At 43.0% G+C, this 12,109-nt stretch overlaps 1 protein-coding gene across 1 annotated transcript; it reads right to left on the reverse strand.

Moving 5' to 3' along the window:
* Positions 1-3,602: 3,602 nt before the first annotated feature.
* she (Src homology 2 domain containing E) lies at positions 3,603-11,431 on the reverse strand. Its single transcript, XM_023408894.2, has 6 exons — positions 10,428-11,431; positions 9,751-9,877; positions 7,916-8,170; positions 7,301-7,682; positions 5,563-5,682; positions 3,603-4,831 (listed from the first exon to the last, which is right to left on the reverse strand). The coding sequence occupies exons 1-6, from the start codon at positions 10,857-10,859 to the stop codon at positions 4,639-4,641; spliced, it is 1,509 nt and encodes a 502-aa protein (XP_023264662.1). The 5' UTR covers positions 10,860-11,431; the 3' UTR covers positions 3,603-4,638.
* Positions 11,432-12,109: the final 678 nt, after the last annotated feature.

The following is a 12,109-nucleotide window of genomic DNA, read 5'->3' on the forward strand; positions in this document are numbered from 1 at the left end:
GGTTGATGTGGCATACCTCAGAGGATCTACAGCTTAGCTAACGATGCCAGTGTCTTCCCCGCACAAAGTCACACATCACCATATAATATTCAGCACTCTGAGGCACTTACAGAGTGTTTATTGTGCCCACTAGTGACTTTATTAGTGGCCTTGACAGACTTAATGGCGTTTTTCATCTCTATCTGCTTTATCTTTAATATTAGCCCCAGGCCAAACTGGTGTGGCAGCAGTGGTATTTTATATCTAAAATGTACTGTATTACAATCTTCCTTATCATCAGGCAGCCACCAAGTATAGGCTTCATGTGATGACATCTGCATCAAGGCTTTTTTGCCAACATAGTTTACTGGGGAAAAAAATGAACAAATATGACAATTTAGCTTAAAACAATCAAGATTTGTAATCTTTACCTTCTAAAAGCTGGATGGGGTTATTTCTCGTTTCTTATGTGCTCTCCTCTTCTTTTCATTTCTTTTTTTCCCTTCCTGTCACTTATATTTCATTAAATGTCCAATGTTGTTTCTTCCTCCTCTGGACCACCGAAGTGACCTCTAATCTGCATTCACAAAGTCAAACGTGCAAGATGGGAGATGATGGAAGATAGGGAGGGAGGAGAGAACAGGTAGGAGGAGGGAGTTAAGAAAGAAGAGTAGCCAGGTAAGCAAGTTAAGATGAACACAAAGAAGGTGATGATGGTGAGAGTCGGATGCCACATGATAAGAGATATAAACCAACTGATTTGGATGCTGAGGCGCGGAGGGAATGAAACAAATAAAGAGGGGTACAGGACTCAAAAAGCGAGAGGAGGGGAGTCAAAGCGGAGCGTGGGAGGCAGGGAGGGATGGATGGGGGAAGAGTAAACAAAGTAAACAGGAGTGCAGAATGGAGGGAGGAGGCGGTTGCCGTGGTGACTAAGAGAAACCAGAAAGCTCCATGAGGAAATGACCTGTTTCTCCTTCATTTTGTCTATTTTCATCACTGACACACACAGAGGAGAATACACATGCGGAGCTGGCACACGCACACGCACACTCGTGCATTAATGCACACAATGCATGTACTGTAGCCACACACAAATGTACATATGCAAACACGCAGGCAAACTCTTCCACAGTAATGTCTTCCTCTCTCATGCTATCTTTATACGCTCCCTCTCTCTGTACAGTCCTCTCCTTTTTGCCTCTCTACCTCTCCTCTGCAGTGAATGAGCTGACCTGACAGTGCTCCTCCTCTGCACTGAGTGCTGTGAGTCTCTCTCTGAATTATTTAAAAGCTGGGACCCCCACGAGTGCTTGTCTTCCCCTAACACCCCCTCACGCTCCCTCTCTCTCTCTTCTTTCCTCTGTCCCTTCCTCTCTCACTGTCATTCTGTCTTGTGGCTGCAATTACTTCCTGTGTCAAATCTGGGCAACACTTTGATTAACAACATACAAATCTGATCTATGAACCACAAGCTGGTTAATAGTATAAGATAAGACAAAGTCTAGCGGAATGTAACAAAGAACATTTCGGCATTTTTGAGGCACTCGCAATTTGACTATTTCAATTTTATGTTACTTTTTACTTTTCTCAGATATTAGACTTGCTGCTCCACTACATTCATTTGACAGCTGGAGTTACTTTGCAGATTAAGACTTTGCATACAACTTGCATACAACATCATCTTCTAAAATATGATGTTCTGTAGTAGATGAAACAATCGGAAAACATGAAAAGTAGATCAAAATCACTCCGCCTTGACTAGCTGCTACAATAAAATTATGCTCACATTAATGCATCAGTTATAATAATAATCAATTAATATCATATTTAACAATACAACACTGACATGAGGCTGTCATCTTGCTGCATAATCAGTAAATATATTTGGCTGATAAAATTCAACTTATGTAGCCTTTTGAAGGCAGCGTTTTAATTTGTATTTTTACATGTTGGGATTGTGTGTATTCTTTATGTAAGTAAAGCACATGAATATTTCCTCCACCACCGACACCTTACAAGCTCATATCCAGAATGCAGGTGATAGAAAGAAAACCATCTACGTCCCAAATATCGACTTTTCGTGAGCTATTAAAACAGCTTTGTTTTTAGCTATGTAACGGTGCAGTTTTCAGATACTCCGGTGGGTTTTTAAATGGTTTGTTCAGCTTAAGTAGTAGTAAGCAAGTAATTTTCTCAGTCCATGAAGGAAAACTTAACTCTTTTGGTTTATCCAAAAAATTCTAAATCACTAAACTCTGAGATACGTGGTTTTCAAGGGCCAGTGATAGGCCAGTGTGGGCTGCACGGATACTGACTGCAACATTCCCCAAAAAACAGACAGAATCAAGAATCATGTGTCCAACACCCCAGGCATGTTGTTTGTTTTGACCTACTTTGTGATTTAATTAAGAGAACACAGAGGACAAACCCTAACAGATCACACGGATGGAAGGAGGGGTGATACTTAGCGGTGTCTGTTGTTGTGTAACATTGCCATTTCTGACACTCCTGATAGGAGGAAGGCCAAGATTAGAGACGGCTCCTCGACCGCAAAGTCTGGATACAAACACATGAAAAAGTGAGCATCTGGTTTGCGGAAGTGTCTTTGAGCAAGGCACATATTTTCGCTGGAGTCGACCTTGCACTTTGACCCTCTGCGGTGTCCTAAGACCGATAAAATGCCACAAGAAACTGATTTGTGAACTGACAGTAGGAGGAATTAAATGCGTTCGCTTTGGCGTTACATGTTGCTGCTCTCCATTCACAAACCAAGCAGGTTATTCTGTCGGGGAGCACATTGCTACTATGGCCACAGTTATTCATAGCTCTTTTTATATTGCAGTCTGTCTCTCCTCCCTCTTCTCATTCCCCGTAGAGATGGCCCTACCTCACTCTAACTAATCACCATGGCAACCTGGTAATCCCTGAACAGAAAAATTCTGACTCCCTTTCTCTCTCTCTCTCTCGCTCTATCTCTCTCTCACACACACACACAATCACACACACAATCTCACGCACACACACACACACAGGACTGCATGCACACACACATAAATGCACACATGGATGCACACATGGGCACAATCACGCTTGCACACACACACACACACACACACACACACACACACACACACACACGTGCACGCACACAGACATTTCTCTGAGAGATACTCATGCAAACCAATACACTGGTGTTTACTGGTAAGACATATCTTACCCCAAACACACGCTTCCATGCATCATTGTGAGGATAAAGCCCCTCTGTATTTTGTGAGACGCTTCATGTGTGTCAGCGAGGATTTAGATACTTTTGGGTTGGGTGAAGAAATGCTATTTGTGTGTGCACTATTTATGTATGCATTTTGCATGTGTGCTTATGTGTGCTCAGGTTTGTCTGGATGTGTTGACTGCAAACGTGTGAGTGTGTGTGTGTGTGTGTGTGTGTGTGTGTGTGTAACTGTAATTGATTTCACACTCAGGTCAATGATTTTTACAGCTACAAGAGAAAAACACACAGATTCACTCTGGTTTGCTCCTCATCTCTGTTTCAGTGGCTTTTTGCTTGAACCCTGCTTTGCTTTGTGGCGGGCACGTCTATTAATAACACAGTTTGTCTTCAGTTAATATGAATTTAGTTTTATTTACTGAATAAATGTTTTACAACAATAATATACAGCCCACATCATTGGGTGGTTGATGTAAAAAATCTGACAATATCAAGCAATCACTTCATACACACGTCATTTATGCATACAGTAGGTACATTTTTGGTTTCATTTAAAATAAGATATCTTTTTTATAAAATTCCATATTTAGATTAAGTGAAGGCACGTAAATGGGCCGGATATTCATGTATTCATTTGCACACTGACACACACTTAAACAATTTAGCTGGATGGATACTGTAATGTTATAAGACCCCTCCCTCTACACTACTTCTAATCATCTAATCAATAAAGCTCTTTCTCTTGATGGACACAGTAGTTGGAAAATCAGCCTGATTTTCAGGATAGATCAATGTGCTGATTGACGTGTCAGATGGATGAATGAATATACTCCAATCAGGTGTATTGATCCAACCAACCAAGACCTAACTGGATGGAAGGGTGCTAATTGATGATGTCAGCACCTCTGTGTAAGGGGAGGAGATTATAAGCCTCTCCACTTGCTTCAAATATCATATTGGCTATAGTAAGTGCAGGGCTTTGTGTGCATCATTGCAGGTATTACACAGATCAATGAGGTTTACATGGGGGAGAGTGGGTCTGTAGAGTCAATGGACAAAACTATGGTGCAGAGATGGTTTTTCTGTAACTATAAATACAATCGACGTGGCTTGTGTGTGTGGTTTTTTAAATCTTGGCTTGGAAACAGTCAACACTACAACAGTGTGATCAGTGGTAACTGTAGTGTCTGAATTTGAACACTAGGTAGCGCTTGGTAGAGCTACAAACATATGAACTTATTACAGTAAGGTGGAACACAGGGCAATCCAAAGCAGCATATCTGTGTGTGTGTATCTTTGTATACACATCTATTAACACGTTTATGTGTGTGTCTGTGTGCACTTGTTCATAAATTTGACATACTTGTCTCTGCTTGTGTCTGCGCATGTGTGCTTGTGTCCTAGGGTGTTTGTTTGTCCTTTACGCATGTTCAGTGTGGCCGGGGCACAGGATGCTGCAGGGTCATGTGTTCGGCTCCAGTGAAAGGCAGTCTGTGTGTGCAGTAGTGGTGGACCAGCTCAGGGATACTGGAGAAGACACAGCTACTCTGATCCAGTGTGTAGCCCAAGCCCTTACTGCTCTTAGTCTGGGCCACAATGATGTGCACACAACTCTGACTGGTCCTGATGGAACAAGACAGAGAGAAAGACAAACAGAAAGGAAAAAAAAAATGTCAGCAAAGACAGACTTGCATAGGATGCTGCAGAATGGAAAAATAATATACATGTTGGTACTAAAAAATGAGCTCTCTTATCTGTCTCTCCCTAAATGAGGCTATGCATTTACCGGGTTCAGTGGATGTGTAAATGCGGTTAATGATGTGGACTCTCAAATGAATGAGCAGTGTACAACAAATGTGCTCTCAGGCGCACATCCACCCACACACACACACACACACACACAAGCACATGCACGCGCACACGCACGCACACACACACACACACACACACACACACACAAATGGCACACGGGATTTCAGCCTTTATCCTGAGAACCTGTTAGTGTCTACTCTACAAATGACACACATTCTCATGCATTAGCTGCTGTTGCTGCTACAACGCCAGCTGCTTTATCTCCTTACCAATGCCTTAAAAATAGCCAAAATCGGGGTAAATCAGTGTGGAATAATATAAATAAAAAATAATGGCATTCATATTTATTTTCTAAAATACACTGTATGACAAATGTCCTGCCCAGGCCCATTTTCAAACAAGGCTGATTTAATGTAAACACGCAGAGTGACGTGTGACATTCTGAAATGAAAAAGGAAAAATCACGAAACATGTTGATTTTCAAAAGTGCTCAACAAACACACATGAGAATTAAACACACGTACACACATCCCCACACTCACTTCAGAGCAATGGAGTACTTGCTGGTTCCTGATTCGCTGTCTCTCACCAGGAAGCTGGCTTCCCTGCAGCGCTGCAGCTGAGCCTCAGCCTGCTGCCGACTCACACTGCCATGGTACCAGCTTGGAGATGCGAGGGAGGGGTGGGGGAGATGCAGAGAGACAGCAGATCATTGACATATAGCACAGTGACATATGGAGATAAGTCATATGTCAAGTTAATGATAGGTGATGATGGCGAGAGAGAGAGGGAAAAAGAGAAAGAGACTGACGGGAGGAAGGAAACAGGCAGACAAAGATTTACAGTCGTCGTAAATCAGACAGACAGACAGATATATGTTGTGGACTGAATGAGTTAACAATGTCAAAGGTGAACTTGAGAAGACAAAGAGATAAATAAAGTGGTCATACAAAGTGTATGTGGCTGTGCAGAGTGTCAAGGGAGGCCTATTAGGACACAAGGTGGTGCTGACAGTGGCTGCAGGCGAGAGCCAGTTATAAACAAGCTGTATGTAGCCTTGATGCTTGGAGGCAAAACACACTGGCATTAAGCTTCAACATGAGGGGAACAAATGCGAACATGCTCTGAGCATGTACCCCACATGTTCCATCTGAAGAGAAAGGCCACAGGATGAGGAGTCTCTCCTGTCTATTCAATCAAGCCTAACCTCAAGGGTGCACCCCCCTTCAGCATGTCTTCTTATGTTCAGCACCTTAGGGGTTGCTGCTGGCTTGTGCTTGCAGTAATAAATACCCAATTTCACTTAAAAATTTCTTAAGTGCCAAGTGTAAAATATATATGAGATTTTGGCCAAGAGAACTGGCAGCCTCTGCACTGTGTGATGAGATATTGAGGTAATTCTGCTGGATTGCTTTACAACTTTTACACAGGGAAACTGATTTGTAGCCAAAACTGAGGAGGGTGCTGTTCTCCCTGTCTTACAAGCACAGAAGGAAAAAAAAAAAAAACTTCACAACAAATGCAAGCAGGGCAACACAGAGAGCAGACAGCATGGGAAGAAGTGCAATGAAAGCTGCAGACTTTATGAGAAATGTGCTGTTAATGTTGATAAGCACAAATAATACGCAGACATGAGATAAAGGCGACCAAATGTCTCAACCCCCATCTCATTTGTTTAATTCCCTCAATCCACTAATCCTGTTCAAGGTTATGGTGGGCGCTAAAGCTCATCCCAGCATGCAGCAGATCAAAAGTCTATTGACAGACTAATAGGTAAACTGAAGAAAAAAAACCCACTTCAAAGTCTTTGTTATGTTTATTTTGGAGTTTCCAAATCACCTCACCTGAATGTCTTTGGACTGTGGGAGTAAGAGCACTGGATCCTGTTACCTGTCCAAACCCACCTCGGGTTTGAGGCTAGGACTCGTGTCATGTCACGCCTTCTTTGTTTAAATCTACAAAATTACTTATTATTTATGTCAAGATTAATGCAAATTTGTCAATAATATGTTAATATTTGAAACGGTTACTCTAACTTTAATCATTCTGTATTTCCTCCTTTTATCATCATATTATTAATTATTTGTCATGTTGCACATTTTGCCTGATGCAGACCACACGGGGTCAAAATGTTGCCTGTTTCACTCTGGTAACGTTTTGGAACCACCAAGATCCACGAGATCCAGTATGCAGATGCCTTCTTATTTTTGCCTTTCTGTAATTTTAAAACATCATATGCCACTTTTCACCCCTCCTGCCATATGTCTTCTCCCTCCTTACCTCTGCTTCTCCAGCGGCAGACTTGGGTCCATTTTGGCTGCATCCCCATCCAGCGGGGCACCAGGGGAGGTAGGGGACGGAGGGGAAAGTTTGCTAGGGCTGGAGGAGGGTGATAGGGGTGAGAGTTTGAGGGTGGGGAAAGAAGGAGATGGAGGTGTGAGAGGGGAAAGTTTGAGAATAGGAGAGGAGGGAAAGGAGGGTGAAGAGGAGGAGGCTGGAGAAGAGGAGACACGTGTTTTATGGTTCCAGCTCTTCTGTCTCAGGGTGTGTTGCTGTTGCTGCTGCTGCTGCTGCTGCTGCTGCTGCTGCTGCTGCTGCTGCTGGCGGCTGGAGGTTGAACCGTTCTCTTTAGCGGGAGAACAATCCAGTGCCTCAAACTGAGCTGGAGGAAGCAGGAGAGACAATATCAACCTTTCATAATAAAATACTATCAAAGATACCAGATCTACCAAAGTAAACACATGTCTGGAAATTGATTCAGCAGGATTGTTTAGTTTCCTCTCTAAAGCAAACACAAAATTGTTGTGGCATTACTGTACAAATAAAATTCATGGCATCCTTCCTCCACGCCCTACACCCCCACCCTTCACATCATCCCTCTCTCCCTTTCTCTACCTGACAGCGCTCTCACAATGTCCTCTTTTCTCCACTCCCAGGGCAACTCGTACTCTCCGGCAGGACGAACGTCAGACTCTGGCCGTGTGACAGGGATCCACACCCCCTCATTGTCACCCTCCGGTCCTCCCTCATACGGTGTGTCGTAGATATTAGGAGGCGCGGGCTTGCCCTCTTCTCCCTTCCCCTCTCTGTGGCCTCGGTCCAGAAGAACACACACTTTCAGGAGGTCTTTGGAGCCCCGTCTACGAACCTCTACAGCAGAATGGTCATGTGATTTGTTAGTAATGTTGGATTTCCACTTACTGTATGCAACAATAGACAAAGCTTTGTGTCTCCCAAAGGACTCGCAACACTATCACCTTCTCTTGTTAAGATTTATTCTTTGTCTTTTTTTGGAAAGGTATAGTGATTTGAGCGCAAAGTGGCTTTTTTTTATTGCTTTTATTTTTCAATAACTGTGTATGTGAATGTGTGTGTGTGTGTGTGTGTGTGTGTGTGTGTGTCTCCCCTTCTGTTTGACTTACCAGAAAATCAACCTCCCTCCAACAAGTTAAAATACATATGATAGCAAAACAACTGCCTTATCGTATAATGTATTAGTGAACTCCACAGTAGTGAGGCCTTTGATGACTTGCTTTGTTTTTCATTTACATGTAAAATGTTGATGTTACTCTAAAAAATTTAACGAACTTCATTAATATTCATCTAAATTTGCCTGTGATCGGGCGTGCACTTCTTGCAAGCTTCTCAGTATTAATTTGCATAATGTGTCTGTCACATATCCAAAGTGATGTGTGATATTCAATGTGTACTAATCATCACTGCAGGAAACGGAAAAAGGAGAATGTCTTAACTGAGGCTCATGCAAAATTAAGTAAAGTTAAAGTACACTTTTTAATATTGCACATTTTATTGACTTTATGGTTTGGACTGGTAAGTTTGTCCATCAGTTCAATCTAAGCGGCATGCTTATTTGAGATTTCTATGTTTTTTAAATGAATACACCATGGTACCCTGAACATCTTTTAAATTCTAACATATGTATATTCTTTCGGACATTGTGTTTGTTTTGCATTTTTAGGAATTTCACTTGTTGTGTTTCTTTGCTGTCCAACAGGTAGCCTTTATATCTGTACTATTGTGTGACCAAACAATGGAGTTACAGGAAGAAAAGGTCAACACAGCTGCTGATTGGCTGGCTGACCAGGCCACTTCCTGACTGCTGGGAAGTGATTGGGCGAGGGGCAGTGGGTGAGGGGGGGGGCCCTGTAGGTTCTGGGAAGGGTTGAGGGGGTCTTTCAATTCTTTTTCACACGTAAGAGACCATAAAGTATTATGCGTATGTGTGTGTGTATGTGTGTGAGGAGGGGGGGCATTGGGGCCAACTTCCTATCAAGAGAATGGGGCAAAGGAAACAGAGGCAGGAGACAGGAAGTTGGAAGAGGAAGCTGCACCCATTGTCCCTGCACAACACTGTTCCTATAGCAACCGCCAGCAGGGAGGGAAGTCAGCAGAGAGACTGGGGGTCTAACTTGGCTCAAAGTTACTTTTAAACAGCCCTTTAACAGGAATGTGAGATGGTGTGAGTGCAGGGAAACTGAGCGAAGATGTAAGGTAAAGTGTAAGCAGCAAGTGCCCCTGGCTTGCATGTAATTAACTTAACTTATCAAAGGTGATATGTAAAGTGTATTAAGGGGTAATAATAAATTAAGTTACGTTGTCAGCAGACAAACTCCGGTCGAATCCGGTTGTTTAGCACGATCATTAAACATTCGTCTTCAATAGCATTTATAACTGTAATTGCTGAAACAGGCGATAAAAGTTGACCTCACCTGTGATGATGACCTGGGCATCATAGGGCTCCATGTACCCATCATTCACTCCTGCTCTCTCAGCCTCTCTCTGCTCCTTGGTTTTCTCTGCATCAAAAGGATCTGCGTAGTCTTCCAGGATGATCAGCTGTGAGAAGGAAACGACCAGTCAGAAAGCACAATGCTGGACTACTACCTATTCACACGTTACATTTACCTGGAGACAACCGAGCAGGCAGGGGGAGAGGGATCTGATGCACTACAGTGTGTGTGTGTGTGTGTGTGTGTGTGTGTGTGTGTGTGTGTGTGTGTGTGTGTGTGTGTGTGTGGTGTCCATGACTGAGTGACAAGTAATGGAGGGACAAGCGGAAATACTTGTGCAAAGAGGTCAGCGCATTGTGTTTGCTTGTTTGATCTGACACAATGTAGTGAAACTGCATTGTATTCTTTTGAGAGTGATGGAAACTGAATACAGGGTTATGAACTAAGAGGTGGGGAGAAAAAAACACAAAGGAACACAGTGACCTCAAGCCCATAATGAAATTCGTTTTTTTTTGTTTTTTTTTTTGCACTGTGCAGTATATTGACTTTTTAATCTGCATGCTGCTAGTGTTTCCTCTTGGTTTGATTCTAAATAAACAGCGGATGAAATATAAAGATCAATAAGTGATACATGGTGGTCCAATCTCTTTACTCACCGCTGTCTTTATGTCAGACCTTCCCTTCTCGTTCTCAGGCAGCTTCTGTTCAATTATCCCCTTGAGTTTGGGGATCTTGTCTTGTTTGTCCACCTTGATCATCCTGCTGATGTACGCTTGCGCCAGACTAGAGGTCCTGACCTGGCGGTTCTCATCTGATGTCCCAGTCTCAATCTTGGAGTTCTTGCGACCTTTTCCATTCGTGAGAGTATCCCAGACTGTCCCACCGTTGTTACGACCCAGTTCTATCGCAGAATTTTTCCTATTTCTCCCTGCTAACAAACCCCCAACTCCTCCATCCTTACGTTGATTCCCTTTCAAACTATCTCGCGAAGGTTTGGGTCGAGTTTGTGTACCAGACTCAGAGGCCGAGCGGACCCTTTCATTTCCGTTCTTTAGGTTGATAGGGAAATCTCTGAACCATTTTGCCATGGCTGTCGAGGTATTAACGCTTCTCACAGATTTAATTTTAAACAAATCTGTGGTCTTTCACACGTTCTTGCATAAGCTGCCCCACTACAGCTAACTTTGAACTGTGCGCAACGGCTCCAGCTTTACGCACAAATATTTTACGCACCCCTCGGTTAAAGTAACTTTGGTATAAAACTGCGTGGATATCTAAGTAATCAAACTGAGCTGAGACCACTTTATGGTGCTGCACTGATTCCTAGCGTCTGGAACTCCTTGACTATCAGACAACTTCTGGTGCGTCTTGGAGATCATTGGCCAGCGTTGCTTCGTTGCTGTCACCCTGCACCTGCAGTAACAACTATCCCTGCAGTTTGAAAAGTAGCTTCTCTAGAGCATAAACTCGAAAGAACTCGAAGTTTTTCTTTGAACCCAGTAAAGATCCCATTCCCGGAGCGTGAGATGGTGCGTCCTGTCTGTCGACCAGGCGAAGTGATGAGATGGAGAGGAAAGTTGGTGTGAGCAGACAGTGGGATGTCGCTGGGGTTTGGGGAGGGGCTGTGTGGACGGGGCGGGGTAGAAGCTTTACTGTAATAATTTCAATGGATAGCCAACTCTACAACTGAATCCTCTCCAAACTTTATCAGCAGCTGGCCTAAGGCCAACAGACGCCTGGCAGTAAGAAACAGACAGTTATGACAAGTTATTACACATGTGTAAAAACTGCAGTTTGAAAAATCGACCTTTGGGGTTTTTACCACTACAGTTCAAATCATATCTGTGGTCCACTCACCTCTCCATGGTAACAACGACATTTACAGTAAATGATCACTAAGGGCTAAAGAGTTATCCTTTTCTAATTTGTTTATGCACTTAATTTTATGACTTTTAATGTCAGGACACGCAACAACAGACAACACTAAATATGCCACAAAAGCAGAATTAAACGGGGTTGATAATAAAATCATGAATAAAGACGACCAAGCTTACCTGAATAAGTTAGTTGCTTGCGCTACATGTTCTTGGAGGTCGTGCATCTGTAGCAGAAGATTGGAGCTTTTTGCCAAGGGCCCTGATGCTGCTGATCCACCAGCTAGTAGATAGGTGCGCCATCTACTGGTAAATTTGAGAAACAAATACATAGGGGCATTAATGTGTATTCATCTTGGCCCATCACTGGTCCTGAAAACGTTTTGTTTATCTGTATCATGCCGGTAGTTTTTGTTCAACTGGAGTGAAAACACGGGCTTCTCTTTTTTTCCCCAATAATCCCA

The sequence above is a fragment of the Seriola lalandi genome, unplaced genomic scaffold, assembly GCF_002814215.2.
Source record: "Seriola lalandi dorsalis isolate HSWRI2012SDOR001 ecotype SW California unplaced genomic scaffold, Sedor1 jcf7180002054376, whole genome shotgun sequence".
Classification (NCBI taxonomy): Eukaryota; Metazoa; Chordata; class Actinopteri; order Carangiformes; family Carangidae; genus Seriola; species Seriola lalandi.

Excerpts from the sequence above, each read along its gene's own strand:
- she (XM_023408894.2), bottom strand. The coding sequence starts at position 10,859 with ATGGCAAAATGGTTCAGAGATTTCCCTATCAACCTAAAGAACGGAAAT. Across the intron at positions 9,878-10,427 it reads GGTCTGACATAAAGACAGCG|CTGATCATCCTGGAAGACTA; the intron begins GTGAGTAAAGAG and ends TCCTTCTCACAG. Across the intron at positions 8,171-9,750 it reads TGCCCAGGTCATCATCACAG|AGGTTCGTAGACGGGGCTCC; the intron begins GTGAGGTCAACT and ends ATTCTGCTGTAG.